This window comes from Berghia stephanieae, unplaced genomic scaffold (genome assembly GCF_034508935.2).
Source record: "Berghia stephanieae isolate SIO BIC M18660-M18661 unplaced genomic scaffold, UCSD_Bste_1.3 scaffold102, whole genome shotgun sequence".
Lineage (NCBI taxonomy): Eukaryota > Metazoa > Mollusca > Gastropoda > Nudibranchia > Aeolidiidae > Berghia > Berghia stephanieae.
This window is the reverse complement of record NW_027621980.1, coordinates 2,782-25,249: the sequence shown is the minus strand read 5'-3', so window position 1 is coordinate 25,249 and position 22,468 is coordinate 2,782. Positions and strand designations below refer to the sequence as shown.

Here is a 22,468-nt window from a genome sequence, read left to right as displayed (position 1 = left end):
TATGATTATGATCTTGTGACCGGCATTGTAATGTGTCCCCGCGAAGGCCCTATACATACATCATCGCACTCGATACAAGTGCCGATAAATATGTGTTAAATGGAAATGGAAATTGTTCCTTATATTGCCTTGTAGCGAGAAAAACTAAGTACAACATCTCGCGGCGAAGTTACCCGACAACAGTGGCAGTTTTAAAAGGACTCTTGTGAATAAAATACAACATAGCCCTACGTAAACACTTCATGAAAATATAATTAAATTGACCAGGTAAACTTATTGTCAGTGGTTGTGTTGCCCAATTGGCAAATTAGCCTCTCACGGCAGACCAGGAGTGAAAAAACGGCGAAATCACCCGATTTTACCCTACTGCTCAGATTAAAGTATTTGTTCCGTAAATCAAAATATCCATTCAGTACAGAATTGCTTCAAAACACGTGTCATATTGAAGAAAGATAAGATTGTGATGCGTTTGTAATCAGTCGGTAGTCAACCGGGAAATTGTGAGGGTGGCCTGAAAAGGGCCGTTTGGGTGGATGGGGTGCAGGGCTAGATGAGGAGAGATCTATCCACCGAATCCGTACAGAGTACGTCCCTGGCGTTTCAAGGCGTAGACAACGTCCATAGCAGTGACGGTCTTCCTCTTGGCATGCTCAGTGTAGGTGACAGCATCTCTGATCACGTTCTCAAGGAAAACTTTGAGTACGCCTCTGGTCTCTTCGTAGATGAGTCCGGAGATACGTTTCACACCACCTCTACGAGCGAGACGACGGATGGCGGGCTTGGTGATACCCTGGATGTTGTCACGAAGGACTTTACGATGACGCTTGGCGCCACCCTTTCCCAATCCTTTTCCTCCTTTGCCACGTCCAGACATTTTCTTGATATTCAGTTAGGTATGAATGCTCGAAAGACAAGCGCGCACGGGTTATAAAGGGTTAAGAGCTATCATGGTTGACACTGAGACACCTGATTGGTCTATAGAACGGCGTTCTTTTTATTGGTCGGAAGGGTGCTATGATTTGTCGAATTCTCCAATCAGATGACACGTTGACTCGTGAAACACTGGACCTGATCTAATCGTCGAATTCCTAATTACTAATCGTTTTTTGTTTTGTTTTGTTTTGTTTTTGCTTTTATTTGTTTGTTTTGTTTTGTTTGTTTGTTTTGTTTTACATTTTGTTTGTTTGTTTTTTGTTTTGTTTTTGTTGTTTGTTGTTCGATTTAAAAACAAACAAACAAACAAACTATTCTTGTTTTAAAAGATACTGAGATAAAAGAATAAAAATAAAATGAAAAGTTAAATCCCAGATTCTCTCAAGATTTTTCCAGAAACTTGTTGCCACGCAAAGGCAGGGGCTATGTGGTCTAGTGGTATGACACTCGCTTTCAGATCGGAAGGTCCTGGGTTCGAGCCTCGCTCTCGGCGCATAGTTGAATCCTTGGAAAAGGCTCTTTACTCACATTCTCTCACCGTACTCAGGTGTAAAATGAGTACCTGGCCGTTAATAGCGTTGTCTTTGTCCGAAAAATTGTAATATCGCCTAACAGGCGTCATGTCCCGTCCTACATGTTAAATGTTGCTGTTGACCAGGGACCCCTTGTAAAGCGCATTGAGCACATTTAGTGGATATTGCGTTATATAAAGCTCAATTTACCACGATGGTGAGCTCTCTCTCTGTCTCTCCTTCTCTCTCTCTCTCTCTCTCACTCTCTATCTTTCTCTCTGTCTTTCTCTCTCTCTCTCTCTCACTCTCTCTCTTTCTCTCTGTCTTTCTCTCTCTCTCTCTCTCTCTCTCTCTCTCTCTCTCTCTCTCTTTCTTCTTTGTTTCCCACTCACCCTTGTATGAACCATTCTGATGTCTTCTTTATTTCTTTCTTCTTCTGCTCATGTTTCTCCCACCTCTCTGACTCTCCTCATCACGTTCATTAAGTTAAAAAGTCATCGCTTCCCTGCTCGCCGGATTTCTGCAAGCATCGCATTACTGCATGCTATTTCTGGGTGACGGAATTTTTAAAATATATAATTGTTTGCCTTTTTGCTATATCCTATGTCTCTATAACTGTACACGTCTTCTACTTTCCCATCCAATATTTTTACAACCAGTGTGTAAATCGATGGCAATGGAAACACAGTTTATCTCATATTAAATTACCGGCATGTCAATGAGTGTTTCAAGGTAATGCTGATGAGCTGAACAAATTAAGTTGCTCGATTTAGAGTATAGGCCCAGAGTTCATTAAAAAAAAAAAACTCTAGAAAGCCTTGGTCATCCCATTTGATAGATTATAAACAAAACGTGTGCATATATCGGGGATCAGTTGGTAGAGCACTAGCTTCACAAGCAAAGGGTCCTCTTGTAAGCGCTTTGAGCACTACACAAATGCTAAAAGGAATTCTCAAGTTGCGTGACCATGTGGAAAAGTTTCCAGTCGTAACTCGTGATTATCACATTTAAAAATTAAAGTACATCTGAAGAGGGTAGGGGATGAGGGAGTGCGTAAACAGAGAGTCAGTCAATCGAGATAATGTGTAGTGGTCCTGAAAAGGACCGGTTTGGGGAAGGAGGAAGGGGAAAAGAGATTTAAGCCCTCTCTCCACGGATTCTGCGAGCGAGCTGGATGTCCTTGGGCATGATGGTGACTCGCTTGGCGTGGATGGCACACAGATTGGTATCCTCAAACAGACCAACCAAGTAAGCTTCACTGGCTTCCTGCAGGGCCATAACGGCAGAGCTCTGGAAGCGCAGGTCAGTCTTGAAGTCCTGGGCAATTTCTCTCACCAAACGCTGGAAGGGGAGTTTGCGGATGAGGAGCTCAGTGCTCTTCTGGTAACGTCTGATCTCTCTCAAGGCAACAGTTCCAGGCCTGTATCTGTGGGGTTTCTTGACACCGCCGGTGGCTGGGGCAGACTTCCTGGCAGCCTTGGTGGCCAGCTGCTTACGAGGAGCCTTTCCTCCGGTGGATTTACGTGCGGTTTGTTTGGTACGTGCCATTTTAGATTTTCGTTACTCGAAAGTGACTGATTCGTAATAGAGGGCCCGTTCGTCTTATATACCTGTTATCTCAGCGTTCTGATTGGTCAATTACCGAGAGCCCGGGCCAATCGGCTTACCGGTTTATTTTGTTACCCGATCACTTTGGAAAGCAAGTTGTTAGCATTTACTTTAGGAGGTAATCCCTTGGTTATTTGGTAATAAATTTGAAATAATAATAAATAAAAATAAATAAATAATAATAAATAAACAAATATTTGAATGAAAAGATTCAGATTTATCAGAATGAGCTGGTGGTCGTGAGATTAGGTATAGCAATTCAAATTCATTCATTCATTCATTACATTCATTCATTCATCATTATTGATTGATTTATTTGTTTACTCGCATGTGTATCTATTCTTTGGTTTGTCTGAGCGCAAAGCAGTAGTGCTGTTTATTGGGTTTGCAAAGCTTCAGCTCGAATTGGAAAAGAATTAGAAAATATGCGAAAGTATTCTCCCACTGCGGACTTTTTATTTCTGCAGTCCGCGCTCTGAAGCGAAAAAAAAAAAGGAAAAATGCGAAAGTATTCTCCCACTGCGGACTTTTTATTTCTGCAGTCCGCGCTCTGAATCGACAAAAAAAAAGGAAAAATGCGAAAGTATTCTCCCACTGCGGACTTTTTATTTCTGCAGTCCGCGCTCTCAATCGAAAAAAAAAAAAGGAAAAATGCGAAAGTATTCTCCCACTGCGGACTTTTTATTTCTGCAGTCCGCGCTCTGAAGCGAAAAAAAAAAAGGAAAAATGCGAAAGTATTCTCCCACTGCGGACTTTTTATTTCTGCAGTCCGCGCTCTCAATCGACAAAAAAAAAAGGAAAAATGCGAAAGTATTCTCCCACTGCGGACTTTTTATTTCTGCAGTCCGCGCCCTGAATCGAAAAAAAAAAAAGAGAAAAAATGCGAAAGTATTCTCTCACTGCGGACTTTTTATTTCTGCAGTCCGCGCTCTGAATCGAAAAAAAAAAAGAAGAAAAAATGCGAAAGTATTCTCCCACTGCTGACTTTTTATTTCTGCAGTCCGCGCTCTGAAGCAAAAAAAAAAAAAGGAAAAACGCGAAAGTATTCTTCCACTGCGGACTTTTTATTTCCGCAGTCCGCGCTCTCAATCGAAAAAAAAAAAAAAAAAGGTCTTTTTAGTCCAATCTATTTGTCAGCTCCTTCCGTGCAACCCAGCATTTTTGGGCTGCCCTGGCCGGGGGATAGGTAGTTGAACTGAAACGGAAAGGTGACGATGTTGGATGTTGGGAATGGGGAATGGAATAATGGAATAGTTGCTTTTGCTTTTTATGGGTGGGTTGGATCTTTTGTCATGCCTTTATTTATTCAATTTGTGGGTAATTGAGCGGCGTTTGCCAACCTGTATTGGCGAGTGTACTTTCCTAAATCCGACCATTGCTTTGATTTTCATCCGCCATTAGGGTTAGTCATGAGTCTTAGTAAAGTTGCTGGGGTGTTTGTATTTGCTATTAGGGTTAGTTGAAGGTACTAGGTGTTTTTTTTTTTTTTTTTTTCTCTTAGGGTTAGTCATAAGTCTTAGTAAAGGTGCTGGGGTGTTTGTATTTGCTATTAGGGTTAGTTGAAGGTACTATTTTTTTTTGTTTTTTTTCTCTTAGGGTTAGTTGAGGGAATATCTGGGTTGTTTCCCTTAGCACGAGGAGCTTTTGGAAGGCCTCCCCTTTTTGGATAGCTTGATGTTCTCCATTTAAGAAACCACAAGATAAGGCCAGGCATACCTACGACGACTAGCCCACTACTACAACTGCCGTCAGAGCATCATCCCTACCACCGTTACTACAACCAAGACACAACCACCACCACCACCACCACCACCATCATCATCATCATCATCATCATCATCATCATCATCATCATCATCATCATCATCATCATCATCATCATCATCATCATCATCATCATCATCATCATCATCCCTACCACCATTACTACAACCACTGCCGCCACCTCATAATCCCTAGGACTACAACCACTACCATTACATCACCATCCTTACCACAACTGCTACCACGACCATCACTACTACAGCCACCACCACCACCACCACCATCACCACCACCTCATCATCATCATTGTGTTACCTCTAGTGCCATTGCAACCATAAACCCTAATACTCTCTTTGCGTCAGACGTTTTGTCGTCTGCTAAGACCTTACTATTGCCAATGTATCCATAACATGTTCCTGAAATTTGAAATTGAGTGTAGGCATGCATCCGATGTTAAGATGGAATATTCATATACACACCCACAGTCGCGTCTCTCTAATCCGGAACTCCACAATCCGGATGTCTCCATTATCCGGACCAGTTGGCAGGCACGGATTTTTTTTTCTCTCTATTTGTACTCTTTAGGGACTGATTCCACAATCCGGATGTCTCTGTAATCCGGACAAAATGCTCGGAACGGAGGTGTTCGGATTGGAGAGACGCGACTGTACGCACACAAAATCTGTACTCGTGGTCTAAGTGGTATGACACTCCCCTGCAGACAAGTTGGTGTCCCATTCCAACAGAAACTAGCCTTCAATGCCAATTTAGTTGTGGGCGGCCCATCTCTGTGATAGATGCTCAGCATAAGGTGAGAGTACCCGACACGATTCAACACAACCGTCGCCTTAAACCGATATTCTAGGCTACAAAAAGAAGAAAAAAAAAGCCAACAAAAAATTTGGTCACTCGCAGGCGATTCAGAAGTTCAGAACACCACACCTGTGTTGACAAGGACAGTGCCAATGCGGAAAGATAAAGGGTAGCATAGTATAACCGAGACTTCAATTGAGGTATTATTTCGTCTAGAAATTAAGACACTTCAGTCAACCGTAATGTATGTCAACGTACTCATAAGCCGTCCTATCTCCCTAACTTCAAACGGTCTAACCGGTACTTACAGTTAGAATTGGAATATACAGAGCAGTGTTAATAGCCATTCTAAAAAACCTGGTAGGTATCTGGAAGGAAAAGCATGCCACATACACAATCATAAAACTAAAAGCACTCGAGAGTGCCAGAAAGTGCAAATGCGATGTTACGTTGGGAGCCAATGGGGAAGAGTGGTGGTTGTCCTGAAAAGGACAGTTGTGTTGGGAGCAGAAAGACTGGCTGCTGGAGGTGAGCTTAGTTCTTTCCTGGTGCTTTGCCGGTCTTCTTGGGCAAGAGGACGGCTTGGATGTTTGGCAGAACACCACCCTGAGCAATGGTGACTCCGGACAGAAGCTTGTTCAACTCCTCGTCATTGCGGATGGCGAGCTGGAGATGACGGGGGATGATCCTGGTCTTCTTGTTGTCACGGGCAGCATTGCCTGCCAACTCGAGAACTTCAGCAGCGAGGTACTCAAGAACAGCTGCCAAGTAGACTGGGGCACCAGCACCAACGCGCTCGGCGTAGTTGCCTTTCCTCAAGAGTCTGTGAATTCTGCCAACTGGGAACTGGAGTCCAGCGCGAGAAGAGCGGGACTTGGACTTGCCCTTAACTTTTCCACCTTTGCCACGGCCAGACATGATTGTTTATTGTAAGTGGTTGGGTGTACTTTAAAAAAATACAGTGACTCGTGAAACGCGCCGAATGACTATTTATACGAAATCGGGCAGAGATGAATTTGCCAAACCGCTCGACCAATCAACCGTTGAGAAAATGCATACTTCTCTCCGATTGGCTCGTCCTTCGCTTTTCATCCGGTATTTTTCATATAAATGGTTTTCGCGCCGTTCATTCTTCTACTAGTTTCACTAGAAAATCAAATCGGAAAAAATGCCACCCAAAGGAGGAGTTTCTGCCAAAGGCGCCAAAAAAGCCGGCAAGGCAAAGGCCGTTCGCACCGGCGACAAGAAGAGGAAGCGCAGGAGGAAGGAAAGTTACAGCATCTACATCTACAAGGTGTTGAAACAGGTCCACCCGACACTGGTATCTCTTCTAAGGCCATGTCAATCATGAACTCTTTTGTGAATGACATCTTCGAGCGCATCTCCGCCGAAGCCAGCCGCCTGGCTCACTACAACAAGAGGAGCACCATCACCTCCCGAGAGATCCAGACCGCTGTCCGTCTCTTGCTCCCCGGTGAACTTGCCAAGCACGCTGTCAGTGAAGGCACCAAGGCTGTCACCAAATACACCACCAGCAAGTAAATTGCTCGATGCCCCTCCCCTTCACACCGGCCCTTTTCAGGGCCCCACACTTATTCCCGTTTGACTACCCGGTTTTCAACGCATCACCCCCTGTATTGCTTTTTTCATTTCCTACTTTACGAAATTCTTTGTGTACAGACTTATGCGTGGCTTCGTTTTAGAATGAATAGGTAGAGACGACGAGTTAGTTTTCGTGTCACGTTACAGCAAGCTTTTATATAGCGCAATACCCGCTAAGCGTGCTCAAAGCGCTTTACAAGGGATCCCAAGGCAATAGCAATGCATGAAAAGTATGGCGAGACATGCTGTAACACCCTTGACTCTTTGATCTTTGACTGCAACGGCATCCCTTCACTAACATTGTGCAATTCGAATGTGAAGGCTCTGGTCACAAAATCAATGTGGTTTCCACGTCCATTTTATTTTCATTATCAGTGTATATTATCATCAGAAAAATATTTCTAAAGATGTTAATACATTTTTTTTTTCAAAAGTCTATAGTTTCGGGTAAATTCGCCGCACATCACTATCATCACAATCATACAATAATTATTCCAAAGACGATTTTTTTGTGTGTAATAGAAGCTGTGCGTTAGCACTGAAATCTAAGTTAAAGAAAAGTAAATAATAAATATGTTAAGTGGGTATAAAAACCAGAAACCAGTCGTCTCGGGTATGGATGGGCAGCAGGCTATTATGATTATGATCTTGTGACCGGCATTGTAATGTGTCCCCGCGAAGGCCCTATACATACATCATCGCACTCGATACAAGTGCCGATAAATATGTGTTAAATGGAAATGGAAATTGTTCCTTATATTGCCTTGTAGCGAGAAAAACTAAGTACAACATCTCGCGGCGAAGTTACCCGACAACAGTGGCAGTTTTAAAAGGACTCTTGTGAATAAAATACAACATAGCCCTACGTAAACACTTCATGAAAATATAATTAAATTGACCAGGTAAACTTATTGTCAGTGGTTGTGTTGCCCAATTGGCAAATTAGCCTCTCACGGCAGACCAGGAGTGAAAAAACGGCGAAATCACCGAATTTTACCCTACTGCTCAGATTAAAGTATTTGTTCCGTAAATCAAAATATCCATTCAGTACAGAATTGCTTCAAAACACGTGTCATATTGAAGAAAGATAAGATTGTGATGCGTTTGTAATCAGTCGGTAGTCAACCGGGAAATTGTGAGGGTGGCCCTGAAAAGGGCCGTTTGGGTGGATGGGGTGCAGGGCTAGATGAGGAGAGATCTATCCACCGAATCCGTACAGAGTACGTCCCTGGCGTTTCAAGGCGTAGACAACGTCCATAGCAGTGACGGTCTTCCTCTTGGCATGCTCAGTGTAGGTGACAGCATCTCTGATCACGTTCTCAAGGAAAACTTTGAGTACGCCTCTGGTCTCTTCGTAGATGAGTCCGGAGATACGTTTCACACCACCTCTACGAGCGAGACGACGGATGGCGGGCTTGGTGATACCCTGGATGTTGTCACGAAGGACTTTACGATGACGCTTGGCGCCACCCTTTCCCAATCCTTTTCCTCCTTTGCCACGTCCAGACATTTTCTTGATATTCAGTTAGGTAGAAATGCTCGAAAGACAAGCGCGCACGGGTTATAAAGGGTTAAGAGCTATCATGGTTGACACTGAGACACCTGATTGGTCTATAGAACGGCGTTCTTTTTATTGGTCGGAAGGGTGCTATGATTTGTCGAATTCTCCAATCAGATGACACGTTGACTCGTGAAACACTGGACCTGATCTAATCGTCGAATTCCTAATTACTAATCGTTTTTTGTTTTGTTTTGTTTTGTTTTTGCTTTTATTTGTTTGTTTTGTTTTGTTTGTTTGTTTTGTTTTACATTTGTTTGTTTGTTTTTTGTTTTGTTTTTGTTGTTGTTTGTTTTCGATTTAAAAACAAACAAACAAACAAACTATTCTTGTTTTAAAAGATACTGAGATAAAAGAATAAAAATAAAATGAAAAGTTAAATCCCAGATTCTCTCAAGATTTTTCCAGAAACTTGTTGCCACGCAAAGGCAGGGGCTATGTGGTCTAGTGGTATGACACTCGCTTTCAGATCGGAAGGTCCTGGGTTCGAGCCTCGCTCTCGGCGCATAGTTGAATCCTTGGAAAAGGCTCTTTACTCACATTCTCTCACCGTACTCAGGTGTAAAATGAGTACCTGGCCGTTAATAGCGTTGTCTTTGTCCGAAAAATTGTAATATCGCCTAACAGGCGTCATGTCCCGTCCTACATGTTAAATGTTGCTGTTGACCAGGGACCCTTGTAAAGCGCATTGAGCACATTTAGTGGATATTGCGTTATATAAAGCTCAATTTACCACGATGGTGAGCTCTCTCTCTGTCTCTCCTTCTTCTCTCTCTCTCTCTCTCATCTCTATCTTTCTCTCTGTCTTTCTCTCTCTCTCACTCTCTCTCTTTCTCTCTGTCTTTCTCTCTCTCTCTCTCTCTCTCTCTCTCTCTCTCTCTCTCTTTCTTCTTTGTTTCCCACTCACCCTTGTATGAACCATTCTGATGTCTTCTTTATTTCTTTCTTCTTCTGCTCATGTTTCTCCCACCTCTCTGACTCTCCTCATCACGTTCATTAAGTTAAAAAGTCATCGCTTCCCTGCTCGCCGGATTTCTGCAAGCATCGCATTACTGCATGCTATTTCTGGGTGACGGAATTTTTAAAATATATAATTGTTTGCCTTTTTGCTATATCCTATGTCTCTATAACTGTACACGTCTTCTACTTTCCCATCCAATATTTTTACAACCAGTGTGTAAATCGATGGCAATGGAAACACAGTTTATCTCATATTAAATTACCGGCATGTCAATGAGTGTTTCAAGGTAATGCTGATGAGCTGAACAAATTAAGTTGCTCGATTTAGAGTATAGGCCCAGAGTTCATTAAAAAAAAAACTCTAGAAAGCCTTGGTCATCCCATTTGATAGATTATAAACAAAACGTGTGCATATATCGGGGATCAGTTGGTAGAGCACTAGCTTCACAAGCAAAGGGTCCTCTTGTAAGCGCTTTGAGCACTACACAAATGCTAAAAGGAATTCTCAAGTTGCGTGACCATGTGGAAAAGTTTCCAGTCGTAACTCGTGATTATCACATTTAAAAATTAAAGTACATCTGAAGAGGGTAGGGGATGAGGGAGTGCGTAAACAGAGAGTCAGTCAATCGAGATAATGTGTAGTGGTCCTGAAAAGGACCGGTTTGGGGAAGGAGGAAGGGGAAAAGAGATTTAAGCCCTCTCTCCACGGATTCTGCGAGCGAGCTGGATGTCCTTGGGCATGATGGTGACTCGCTTGGCGTGGATGGCACACAGATTGGTATCCTCAAACAGACCAACCAAGTAAGCTTCACTGGCTTCCTGCAGGGCCATAACGGCAGAGCTCTGGAAGCGCAGGTCAGTCTTGAAGTCCTGGGCAATTTCTCTCACCAAACGCTGGAAGGGGAGTTTGCGGATGAGGAGCTCAGTGCTCTTCTGGTAACGTCTGATCTCTCTCAAGGCAACAGTTCCAGGCCTGTATCTGTGGGGTTTCTTGACACCGCCGGTGGCTGGGGCAGACTTCCTGGCAGCCTTGGTGGCCAGCTGCTTACGAGGAGCCTTTCCTCCGGTGGATTTACGTGCGGTTTGTTTGGTACGTGCCATTTTAGATTTTCGTTACTCGAAAGTGACTGATTCGTAATAGAGGGCCCGTTCGTCTTATATACCTGTTATCTCAGCGTTCTGATTGGTCAATTACCGAGAGCCGGGCCAATCGGCTTACGGTTTATTTTGTTACCCGATCACTTTGGAAACGCAAGTTGTTAGCATTTACTTTAGGACGTAATCCCTTGGTTATTTGGTAATAAATTTGAAAATAAATAAATAAATAAATAAATAAATAAATAAATAAACAAATATTTGAATGAAAAGATTCAGATTTATCAGAATGAGCTGGTGGTCGTGAGATTAGGTATAGCAATTCAAATTCATTCATTCATTCATTCATTCATTCATTCATTCATTCATTCATTCATTCATTCATTCAATTATTGATTGATTTATTTGTTTACTCGCATGTGTATCTATTCTTTGGTTTGTCTGAGCGCAAAGCAGTAGTGCTGTTTATTGGGTTTGCAAAGCTTCAGCTCGAATTGGAAAAGAATTAGAAAATATGCGAAAGTATTCTCCCACTGCGGACTTTTATTTCTGCAGTCCGCGCTCTGAAGCGAAAAAAAAAAAGGAAAATGCGAAAGTATTCTCCCACTGCGGACTTTTTATTTCTGCAGTCCGCGCTCTGAAGCGACAAAAAAAAAAGGAAAAATGCGAAAGTATTCTCCCACTGCGGACTTTTTATTTCTGCAGTCCGCGCTCTCAATCGAAAAAAAAAAGGAAAAATGCGAAAGTATTCTCCACTGCGGACTTTTTATTTCTGCAGTCCGCGCTCTGAAGCGAAAAAAAAAAAGGAAAAATGCGAAAGTATTCTCCCACTGCGGACTTTTTATTTCTGCAGTCCGCGCTCTGAATCGACAAAAAAAAAAAGGAAAAATGCGAAAGTATTCTCCCATGCGGACTTTTTATTTCTGCAGTCCGCGCTCTGAATCGAAAAAAAAAAGAAGAAAAAATGCGAAAGTATTCTCTCATGCGGACTTTTTATTTCTGCAGTCCGCGCTCTGAATCGAAAAAAAAAAGAAAGAAAAAATGCGAAAGTATTCTCCACTGCTGACTTTTTATTTCTGCAGTCCGCGCTCTGAAGCAAAAAAAAAAAGGAAAAACGCGAAAGTATTCTTCCACTGCGGACTTTTTATTTCCGCAGTCCGCGCTCTCAATCGAAAAAAAAAAAAAAAAGGTCTTTTTAGTCCAATCTATTTGTCAGCTCCTTTACGATGACGTTTGGCGCCACCCTTTCCCAATCCTTTTCCTCCTTTGCCACGTCCAGACATTTTCTTTTTTTTTTAAATTTTTTTTTTAGACCCAGGCCATACTATCTAATGACCCTCTTAATTAGTAAAAATTGTATTTGTTAGGTTAATTATTATGTGTTAGTAGTAGTAGCAGTAGGAAGGCTTTGCATTAACTGCTTCTGTATCGTACGTTACGATAATAATTTAATTTTTTTTTTTTATTTTTTCTTTTTTTTTTTTTTTTTTAATTTTTTTTTTTTTTTTTTTTTTTTATAAATGAAATAATGGTTGAAATATTAATGTTGCCTAACGCGTTCATGGAGGGTGGGGGGTTAATTGGGCAGTTGGTCAGTTAGAGGTTATATTGGGTTGGTGGGTTGTAATAAATTTTGTTATTTTTTTTTTTTTTTTTTTTTTAGATGATTTAAATTAACAATTAATTAGCTGTTCATGGTTGGATGTGGATAGTAGATAAAATGTGTTGCGATTGGTGGATGACAGAGATCCTGTACCAATCGGTTTATTGATGATTCAGGGCTGTTTGATAATGTTGTTTAGATAAATTGTCTGGGACTGACAGACGTTTAGTAGGGGGGGGGGGTGTTTGGATTCTGAGGGTTTTGATTGGTGGGAGTTGAAAGGCTGCAGCCTATCAGTGATCGGAATATTCGAACTTCTGTAATATGGGGTTATTGTGGAATGAGTTTAGGTTTAGGTTTTAGGTTGGATGGGGGGGGGGGGGAGGTTTCTGAATTGCTTCTGTTGTTGGGATGGTGAATACACGGGTCAAACGTCTTGTGGGTTTATTAATTGTTGTGGTCGGTTGATGTACTTGGGCTATTGCTAAATTGGGGAGTAGATTGGAACTGGTGATGAAGGTGGTTATGCTTTAAAAGGAAACTTTTGATTAATTTGTTTAGTAACCTATTCCTTGCTCCCTTAGGAGTCCAAGGGTGGCCACCCACTTTCCCGCTCTCTAGCCGAGCGTCATTCGCTGCTTCAACTACTGTGCACGTGGTCTTTCCCTATGCAGCATTGGTTATTTTATTATTCTATGAATATAGTTAATTTTTCGATAAGGTTAGAATCGTGGGGGGGGGGGGGGCAGTTGTGACTGTGGGTGTACAAGGTGTACGTTTTGATATTTAAATATTGTAAATATTCTTCTTTCCGAGTCGGCCCCGATGATCTCATCTGCATACATGTGGTCCACGGCAGTCTAGACGCCGCAGCGCAATTGTTTCAGCCGCGCTTCAGGCGGGTTGGGCGGGGCTAGACCCCTCCGGCATGCTGCGCGGCACACACATTGCCCCGCGCCGTCCCTGCCGTGGGCCGTTGCGCCGAGTTCGCCGGGGCCGCATCGGAAAAAAAAAAAAACACAAACAAAAAAAAAAGAAAAAAAAAGGGGGGATTATATCTTACTAAACACTTGTGTCACGTCCTTTCCTTGGAGGTTTGTTATTGTTATTTTGTTGAGTTTAGTACAAGTGGGAATTTTTAGGTGGGGGGGGGGGGATGTTGTTTTGTATGTTAGTATTAGTATCATTAATTATTAGATGGTTTTATCTGCCACATGATCTTTTAGAGCCGAAATAGGGTCTGTGTTCTCTACTCTAGCTATAGTTTTGCAATCAGATAAATAAAAATACAAAAAGGGTGGTACTCTGCATTTTTCCTTGGCGAGATCTTCTGTCGTTTATGTTGGTATTCTTTTCCGTCTCCGTTTGTATCAGGGTGATGGGAAGGGGTCTGTCTGTATTATCTATCTAGATGTGGGGTAGGATTGGATGTACTGTGTGGGGGAGGGGGGGGGGTGGGGTAGAAACAAAGGAAAAGGTAGAATTAGTTATATACAGAATGGTTCTGATTATATTATTCCGGAGGCCGAAGAGTTAGGAGAAGGATGATCGATTCATCGGGTTGTGTATCATTATCAATGCTGAGAGAGAAAGGGAGGGGGGGGGGGTAAGAATAGACATGGACGCACCTCGTTGTTTGTAACTAGGTTGTTTGGCAGTGAAGTTGGTGAAAAAGTTATGGCTATATCAGTGTGGTAGAGGGGGCGAAAGGGGAAGTTAATATAGAAAAGGATAATACTACAGCAAAAGTAAGGGAAGGAGGAATAACTAAATACTAGGGGAAGGAATATATAATAGTAAGTGATCAGTCTGGTAAATGATCGATAATAGAGGTGTAAATAATATATGTATAAATAAAGTTTGTAAAGCTAGCTAGGGGGGGGGGGCGGAGGGGAGGGGTAGGGTCAGGTTGTGGGTGTGGTGCAGAGAGTTGAAATGTCTCGGTGGAAGGTCATCTATCTGAATTGTGCTATTAGGTCGGTATATTTGTTCCATCTTGTTTCTCTCTCTTTATCTAAATCGTTTTTGTATTTCTTTTGTATTATGTTAAGAAATATTAATGACATGTCGGTATTAGTGGTGTTTTGTCTGTGTACTTGACCCATCCATGCAGTCCAAATCGCTTGTCTAGCTGCTGCTAGGATGTGTATGTTTATTTCATGTGTTGTATTGTCAGTTTTGGGGATGATATTATGTCTAAATGCTATTTCTGTATGTATGGGTTGTCGTATTGTTTTTTGTATTGTGTTTATTGTGGCTCTAATCAGTGTTTTTGTTTTAATGCAGTTTGTAAAAATGTGTACATTTTGTGTTGGACAAAGCGCTTGGCATAAGGCGCATCTGGGCGTGTTGTTTGTTGGTAAGGCGTTGAACATCAGTCTGTATGTTATATGCTTACTGTATCTAGAAGTATCATGTTTATGTAAGTTTTCTGAGGCCACTCTCATGTTATCTAATGTTAGTCCTGATGCGTGCATTAGGTCTTGTTCTCTGCGTTTGTTTGGTGTGTTTATTGTTCTGTATATCTGTTTACTGTCTAATTGTTTATTTATTGTGTCTGGGTATTTGTTTACTAGTCCTACGCATTCTTTGTAAAAAGGAGGGAGTGTCTTACCTCCGAAATGGGGGAGTGTGTGGTCGATCTTTTTAAATTGTGTTAGTCGTGTCCTAAGTAGTATGACCCGAATTTATTTCCTGTCGATTCTTGTATTATTTTGTCTATATATCTGATCCTAGTTGTGTCTAAGGTTCTTTTAATACATTTTAGTCCTGTGCCGCCTGATTCTGTGGGAAGTGTGAGTATTTCGTGTGGGATGGGTTTTGCGTCTTGTAGTATAAATGTGTCTATGCGTCTTTCTAATTTCTTTATTGTGGTGAACGGAGGTTTGAAGATTTTGATGTAGTATAAGATTTTTGGAATAATGTAGGTGTTCACTATCCTGGTTCTATCGAATATATTGGCTTTGATGTATGTGTATGATTGTAGTTTCTTGTCTATATTGTGTACAATTCCACTCCAGATGTGTTTCGGTGTTGTGTGTCTTTGACAGTACGTTATTCCGAGGATTTTAATTTGGTTAACCCATTGCATGTCGGGTATCTGGGCTTTTTCGGTTTCTAAGGGTTCGGGACCGAGATTCATGATTTTGGTCTTTTTAATATTTAGTTTGGCACCACTAGCGAGGCCGAAATTTTTGAAAGTTTCTAAAATTTTGTGTATGCTAGGTATATCACTCGGAATTAGGGTTGCATCATCGGCATACGCGATGAGTTTTTTGTTGGCTTTTCCGGGAATTCTGGTGCCTTTAATTTTCGGGTTTCTCCTAATTTTTTCCAAAACGGTTTCGAGACATAAGATGTATAGTTGGGCCGAGAGAGGGCAACCCTGTCGTACTGACCGACCGATTTTGAAGGGATCAGATACTTTTTGATTGACTATTACACAGCTGGAGGGGTTGTTGTATAGTATTTTTATCCATCTTCTGTAATAAGGGCCTATGTTGTTGTGTTCTAATATTTTGTGTAAGAAACTGTGTTCTAATCTATCGAAAGCTTTCTCTTGATCGATGGACAAAATGTATGCGTGTGTGTGTGTCTGTTTTACGTATCCTATAAGGTCTCTGATGAAGTTTGTGTGTTGTTCTATTGTTCTGTTTTTTATGCTACATGTTTGTTCTTTGTCTATCAGTTGGGGTAGGTGAATTTTGATTTTGTTGCTTAAAGTTTTCGCTATAATTTTGTAGTCGGTGTTTAGGAGGATATGGGTCTGTATTGTTTGACGTCTGTTGTGTTGCTTTCTTTGGGTATGAGGGTTATGTATGATATCTTTTGGCTGTTCGTTAATTGTCCTTCTTTGTGTATTTCTTTAGTCAGTTCTAGGAGGGGTTTTTTAAGGAGAGGGAAGAAACTTTTGTAGAATTCTACTGTTAGTCCATCGGGGCCTGGGGATTTGTTTGTGTTCATGTTCTCTAGGCTGTGTTGTAGGTCTTCTATTGTGATCTCTGTATCTAATTGTTCTTTCTGTTCGTCTGTCAACTTCTTTGTATAATCGGTGTAGTGGTCTTGTATATCTGTTGATATTTCGCCACTTGTGTATAGTTGTTTGTAAAAATTGTAGAAGGTCCCAAGGATTTCTGTCTCGTTTTTTGTTATTTGCCCATCTGTTGTTCTGATTTTGTCTATATGTCGTCTATTGTGTAGTTCGTTTTCTATTCGTGCTATTGTGTCGTTTAAATCAGTGTAGTCGTTGCGTGTTTTGTATGTGCTTCTTACTTTGTGGCCTCTGAATTTTCTTTGTTCAATTTCTTTTAGTTTTTCTATTGCTTTATTAACATGTGGTTGTGTTTGTATTTCTGTTTTGTTGTCACGCGCCCTGTCTATGTTGATGATTGTTTTGTACTTTGTTTCCTTTCTGTTGGTTTTGTCTTGTACTTTTCTCCCTATCATTTGTGTTAGCGTTTGTATGGTCTGTTTGAGGGTGTCCCACCATTCTCGGATGTTGTCATTTGGTATGTTGTCCGTATAGTCTAATATGATGTCGGTCATGTATTGTATGTAATAATGGTCCTGCAGGAGACTGTTGTTGAATTTCCAGTAGGCACTTTTTTGTTTGGGTCTTGTAATTTGGGTGCCGTACTGGGCGTAGACAGCTTTGTGGTCAGTGTAGTCTAGTGTGTTCTCTAGGTGTTTAATTTCTGTTATTGGGGTTGTTTTGGATATGTATATTTTGTCGAGTCTGGATCCTGTGTTTGCGAATGATTTAAAGGTGGTTTCTTTCCCGAGTGGGAATGTTTCTCTGTATGTATCTGTTAGATTGTGTTTTTCTAAAATTCGTTGTAGTATTTGTTTGTCTATGACTGTTTGTTGTGTTCTATGGTGAGTTGTGTCGCGGGGGTGTAGTGTGTTATTGAAATCCCCTGCTAGGATGATGGGTGTTGATGGGTTTATTTCCATTCTTTTCTCTAAGTCTAAAAACGTTGTCTTTTTTCGTCTGTTCTTGAGGCAGGTCCGTAGATGTTGTAAATTTGGAATTTGTAGCCGTCTTGAGTCACGTCTATTTTCCCCTATTCGTCCTGTGTTGTCATGGTCGTGTTGGGTAACAGTCCAATTGTCGGAGATTTTTATTATGGCTACTCCTCTACAGTTTCTTTTTTTCTTGTCGATTGTCCAAAATATATTTTTAACTTCTGGTTTGAGTTCGAGAAGTGTTCGTTCTTGTGTGAATTTGTCGTGTATGTTCGTTTCTTGTAACACGTCCAGACATTTTTTTTTTTTAGGCCCAGGCCATACTATCTAATGACCCTCTTAATTAGTAAAAATTGTATTTGTTAGGTTAATTATTATGTGTTTAGTAGTAGTAGCAGTAGGAAGGCTTTGGCATTAACTGCTTCTGTATCGTACGTTACGATAATAATTTAATTTTTTTTTTTTTTTCTTTTTTTTTTTTTTTTAAATTTTTTTTTTTTTTTTTTTTATAAATGAAATAATGGTTGAAATATTAATGTTGCTTAACGCGTTCATGGAGGGTGGGGGGTTAATTGGGCAGTTGGTCAGTTAGAGGTTATATTGGGTTGGTGGGTTGTAATAAATTTTGTTATTTTTTTTTTTTTTTTTTTTAGATGATTTAAATTAACAATTAAATAGCTGTTCATGGTTGGATGTGGATAGTAGATAAAATGTGTTGCGATTGGTGGATGACAGAGATCCTGTACCAATCGGTTTATTGATGATTCAGGGCTGTTTGTAATGTTGTTTAGATAAATTGTCTGGGACTGACAGACGTTTTAGTAGGGGGGGGGGGTGTTGGATTCTGAGGGTTTTGATTGGTGGGAGTTGAAAGGCTGCAGCCTATCAGCTGATCGGAATATTCGAACTTCTGTAATATGGGGTTATTGTGGAAATGAGTTTAGGTTTAGGTTTTAGGTTGGATGGGGGGGGGGGGGGAGGTTTCTGAATTGCTTCTGTTGTTGGGATGGTGAATACACGGGTCAAACGTCTTGTGGGTTTATTAATTGTTGTGGTCGGTTGATGTTCTTGGGCTATTGCTAAATTGTGGAGTAGATTGGAACTGGTGATGAAGGTGGTTATGCTTTTAAAAGGAAAACTTTTGATTAATTTGTTAGTAACCTATTCCCTTGCTCCCTTAGGAGTCCAAGGGTGGCCACCCACTTTCCCGCTCTCTAGTCGAGCGTCATTCGCTGCTTCAACTACTGTGCACGTGGTCTTTCCCTATGCAGCATTGGTTATTTTATTATTCTATGAATATAGTTAATTTTTCGATAAGGTTAGAATCGTGGGGGGGGGGGGGGGGGGGCAGTTGTGACTGTGGGTGTACAAGGTGTACGTTTTGATATTATAATATTGTAAATATTCTTCTTCCCGAGTCGGCCCCGACTGATCTCATCTGCATACATGTGGTCCACGGCAGTCTAGACGCCGCAGCGCAATTGTTTCAGCCGCGCTTCAGGCGGGTTGGGCGGGGCTAGACCCTCCGGCATGCTGCGCGGCAACACACATTGCCCCGCACCGTCTCTGCCGTGGGCCGTTGCGCCGAGTTCGCCGGGGCCGCATCGGAAAAAAAAAAAAAAAAAAAAAAAAAAAAAAAAAAAAAAAAAAAAAACAAACAAAAGAAAAAAAAAAGGGGGGATTATATCTTACTAAACACTTGTGTCACGTCCTTTCCTTGGAGGTTTGTTATTGTTATTTTGTTGAGTTTAGTATAAGTGGGAATTTTTTAGGTGGGGGGGGGGGAAGTAGTTTTGTATGTTAGTATTAGTATCATTAATTATTAGATGGTTTTATCTGCCACATGATCTTTTAGAGCCGAAAATAGGGTCTGTGTTCTCTACTCTAGCTATAGTTTTGCAATCAGATAAAAAAAAATACAAAAAGGGTGGTACTCTGCATTTTTCCTTGGCGAGATCTTCTGTCGTTTATGTTGGTATTCTTTTCCGTCTCCGTTTGTATCAGGGTGATGGGAAGGGGGCTGTCTGAAATTATCTATCTAGATGTGGGGTAGGATTGGATGTACTGTGTGGGGGGGGGGGGGGGGGGGTGGAGTAGAAACAAAGGAAAAGGTAGAATTAGTTATATACAGAATGGTTCTGATTATATTATTCCGGAGGCCGAAGAGTTAGGAGAAGGATGATCGATTCATCGGGTTGTGTATCATTATCAATGCTGAGAGAGAAAGGGGGGGGGGGGGGTAAGAATAGACATGGACGCACCTCGTTGTTTGTAACTAGGTTGTTTGGCAGTGAAGTTGGTGAAAAGTTATGGCTATATCAGTGTGGTAGAGGGGGCGAAAGGGGAAGTTAATATAGAAAAGGATAATACTACAGCAAAAGTAAGGGAAGGAGGAATAACTAAATACTAGGGGAAGGAATATATAATAGTAAGTGTCATGTCAATCATGAACTCTTTTGTGAATGACATCTTCGAGCGCATCTCCGCCGAAGCCAGCCGCCTGGCTCACTACAACAAGAGGAGCACCATCACCTCCCGAGAGATCCAGACCGCTGTCCGTCTCTTGCTCCCCGGTGAACTTGCCAAGCACGCTGTCAGTGAAGGCACCAAGGCTGTCACCAAATACACCACCAGCAAGTAAATTGCTCGATGCCCTCCCTTCACACCGGCCCTTTTCAGGGCCCCACACTTATTCCCTTTTGACTACCCGGTTTTCAACGCATCACCCCCTGTATTACTTTTTCATTTCCTACTTTACGAAATTTCTTTGTGTACAGACTTATGCGTGGCTTCGTTTTAGAATGAATAGATAGAGACGACGAGTTAGTTTTCGTGTCACGTTACAGCAAGCTTTTATATAGCGAAAATACCCGCTAAGCGTGCTCAAAGCGCTTTACAAGGGATCCCAAGGCAATAGCAATGCATGAAAAGTATGGCGAGACATGCTGTAACACCCTTGACTCTTTGATCTTTGACTGCAACGGCATCCCTTCACTAACATTGTGCAATTCGAATGTGAAGGCTCTGGTCACAAAACAATGTGGTTTCCACGCCCATTTATTTTCATTATCAGTGTATATTATCATCAGAAAAATTTCTAAAGATGTTAATACATTTTTTTTCAAAAGTCTATAGTTTCGGGTAAATTCGCCGCACATCACATCATCACAATAATACAATAATTATTCCAAAGACGATTTTTTTGTGTGTAATAGAAGCTGTGCGTTAGCACTGAAATCTAAGTTAAAGAAAAGTAAATAATAAATATGTTAAGTGGGTATAAAAACCAGAAACCCGTCGTCTCGGGTATGGATGGGCAGCAGGCTATTATGAATATGATCTTGTGACGGCATTGTAATGTGTCCCGCGAAGGCCCCTATACATACATCATCGCACACGATACAAGTGCCGATAAATATGTGTTAAATGGAAATGGAAATTGTTCCTTATATTGCCTTGTAGCGAGAAAAACTAAGTAAACATCTCGCGGCGAAGTTACCCGACAACAGTGGCAGTTTTAAAAGGACTCTTGTGAATAAAATACAACATAACCTACGTAAACACTTCATGAAAATATAATTAAATTGACCAGGTAAACTTATTGTCAGTGGTTGTGTTGCCCAATTGGCAATTAGCCTCTCACGGCAGACCAGGAGTGAAAAAACGGCGAAATCACCCGATTTTACCTACTGCTCAGATTAAAGTCTTTGTTCCGTAAATCAAAATATCCATTCAGTACAGAATTGCTTCAAAACACGTGTCATATTGAAGAAAGATAGATTGTGATGCGTTTGTAATCAGTCGGTAGTCAACCGGGAAATTGTGAGGGTGCCTGAAAAGGGCCGTTTGGGTGGATGGGGTGCAGGGCTAGATGAGGAGAGATCTATCCACCGAATCCGTACAGAGTACGTCCTGGCGTTTCAAGGCGTAGACAACGTCCATAGCAGTGACGGTCTTCCTCTTGGCATGCTCAGTGTAGGTGACAGCATCTCTGATCACGTTCTCAAGGAAAACTTTGAGTACGCTCTGGTCTCTTCGTAGATGAGTCCGGAGATACGTTTCACACCACCTCTACGAGCGAGACGACGGATGGCGGGCTTGGTGATACCCCCGGTGTTGTCACGAAGGACTTTACGATGACGCTTGGCGCAACCCTTTCCAATCCTTTTCCTCCTTTTCCACGTCCAGGGCATTTTCTTGATATTCAGTTAGGTAGAATGTCGAAAGAAAGCGCGCAGGGTTATAAAGGGTTAAGAGCTATCATGGTTGACATGAGACACCCGATTGGTCTATAGAAACGGCGTTCTTTTTATTGGTCGGAAGGGTGCTATGATTTGTCGAATTCTCCAATCAGATGACACGTTGACTCGTGAAACACTGGACCTGATTAATCGTCGAATTCCTAATTACTAATCGTTTTTTGTTTTGTTTTGTTTTGTTTTTGCTTTTATTTGTTTGTTTTGTTTTGTTTGTTTGTTTTGTTTTACATTTGTTTGTTTGTTTTTTGTTTTGTTTTTGTGGATGGGGTGCAGGGCTAGATGAGGAGAGATCTATCCACCGAATCCGTACAGAGTACGTCCCTGGCGTTTCAAGGCGTAGACAACGTCCATAGCAGTGAGGTCTTCTTTTTGGCTTTGCTAGTGTAGGTGACAGCATTTGATCACGTTCTCAAGGAAAACTTTGGTACGCCTCTGGTCTCTTCGTAGATGAGTCCGGAAAATACGTTTCACACCACCTCTACGAGCGAGACGACGGATGGGGGCTTGGTGATACCTGGATGTTGTCACGAAGGACTTTACGATGACGTTTGGCGCCCCCCTTTTCCCCAATCCTTTTCCTCCTTTGCACGTCCAGCATTTTCTTTTTTTTTTAAATTTTTTTTTTAGCCCCCGGGCCCATACTATCTAATGACCCTCTTAATTAGTAAAATTGTATTTGTTGGGTTTAAATTATTATGTGTTTAGTAGTAGTAGCAGTAGGAAGGCTTTGGCATTAACTGTTCTGTATCGTACGTTACGATAATAATTTAATTTTTTTTTTTTATTTTTTCTTTTT

At 41.5% G+C, this 22,468-nt stretch overlaps 6 protein-coding genes and 2 pseudogenes across 6 annotated transcripts; 2 read left to right on the top strand and 6 right to left on the bottom strand.

Moving 5' to 3' along the window:
• Positions 1 to 525: 525 nt before the first annotated feature.
• LOC144960906 (histone H4) lies at positions 526 to 882 on the bottom strand. The gene has a single exon (XM_078894291.1). The coding sequence runs from the start codon at positions 872 to 874 to the stop codon at positions 563 to 565; it is 312 nt and encodes a 103-aa protein (XP_078750417.1). The 5' UTR covers positions 875 to 882; the 3' UTR covers positions 526 to 562.
• Positions 883 to 2,375: 1,493 nt separating this feature from the next.
• Positions 2,376 to 3,091, bottom strand: LOC144960907 (histone H3). The gene has a single exon (XM_078894292.1). The coding sequence runs from the start codon at positions 2,991 to 2,993 to the stop codon at positions 2,583 to 2,585; it is 411 nt and encodes a 136-aa protein (XP_078750418.1). The 5' UTR covers positions 2,994 to 3,091; the 3' UTR covers positions 2,376 to 2,582.
• A 3,009-nt stretch (positions 3,092 to 6,100) lies between these two features.
• LOC144960902 (histone H2A) lies at positions 6,101 to 6,598 on the bottom strand. Its single transcript, XM_078894288.1, has one exon. The coding sequence runs from the start codon at positions 6,546 to 6,548 to the stop codon at positions 6,165 to 6,167; it is 384 nt and encodes a 127-aa protein (XP_078750414.1). The 5' UTR covers positions 6,549 to 6,598; the 3' UTR covers positions 6,101 to 6,164.
• A 186-nt stretch (positions 6,599 to 6,784) lies between these two features.
• On the top strand, positions 6,785 to 7,199 carry LOC144960897 (histone H2B, gonadal pseudogene; annotated as a pseudogene).
• Positions 7,200 to 8,358: 1,159 nt separating this feature from the next.
• On the bottom strand, positions 8,359 to 8,750 carry LOC144960903 (histone H4). The gene has a single exon (XM_078894289.1). The coding sequence runs from the start codon at positions 8,740 to 8,742 to the stop codon at positions 8,431 to 8,433; it is 312 nt and encodes a 103-aa protein (XP_078750415.1). The 5' UTR covers positions 8,743 to 8,750; the 3' UTR covers positions 8,359 to 8,430.
• Positions 8,751 to 9,707: 957 nt separating this feature from the next.
• LOC144960904 (histone H3) lies at positions 9,708 to 10,931 on the bottom strand. Its single transcript, XM_078894290.1, has one exon. The coding sequence runs from the start codon at positions 10,849 to 10,851 to the stop codon at positions 10,441 to 10,443; it is 411 nt and encodes a 136-aa protein (XP_078750416.1). The 5' UTR covers positions 10,852 to 10,931; the 3' UTR covers positions 9,708 to 10,440.
• Positions 10,932 to 19,850: 8,919 nt separating this feature from the next.
• On the top strand, positions 19,851 to 20,062 carry LOC144960898 (histone H2B). The gene has a single exon (XM_078894284.1). The coding sequence runs from the start codon at positions 19,851 to 19,853 to the stop codon at positions 20,052 to 20,054; it is 204 nt and encodes a 67-aa protein (XP_078750410.1). The 3' UTR covers positions 20,055 to 20,062.
• A 1,234-nt stretch (positions 20,063 to 21,296) lies between these two features.
• On the bottom strand, positions 21,297 to 21,609 carry LOC144960901 (histone H4-like; annotated as a pseudogene).
• Positions 21,610 to 22,468: the final 859 nt, after the last annotated feature.

What these genes read in the sequence shown, in the direction of transcription:
- LOC144960906 (XM_078894291.1), bottom strand. Translation starts at nt 874, where the DNA reads ATGTCTGGACGTGGCAAAGGAGGAAAAGGATTGGGAAAGGGTGGCGCC.
- LOC144960907 (XM_078894292.1), bottom strand. Translation starts at nt 2,993, where the DNA reads ATGGCACGTACCAAACAAACCGCACGTAAATCCACCGGAGGAAAGGCT.
- LOC144960902 (XM_078894288.1), bottom strand. Translation starts at nt 6,548, where the DNA reads ATGTCTGGCCGTGGCAAAGGTGGAAAAGTTAAGGGCAAGTCCAAGTCC.
- LOC144960903 (XM_078894289.1), bottom strand. Translation starts at nt 8,742, where the DNA reads ATGTCTGGACGTGGCAAAGGAGGAAAAGGATTGGGAAAGGGTGGCGCC.
- LOC144960904 (XM_078894290.1), bottom strand. Translation starts at nt 10,851, where the DNA reads ATGGCACGTACCAAACAAACCGCACGTAAATCCACCGGAGGAAAGGCT.
- LOC144960898 (XM_078894284.1), top strand. Translation starts at nt 19,851, where the DNA reads ATGTCAATCATGAACTCTTTTGTGAATGACATCTTCGAGCGCATCTCC.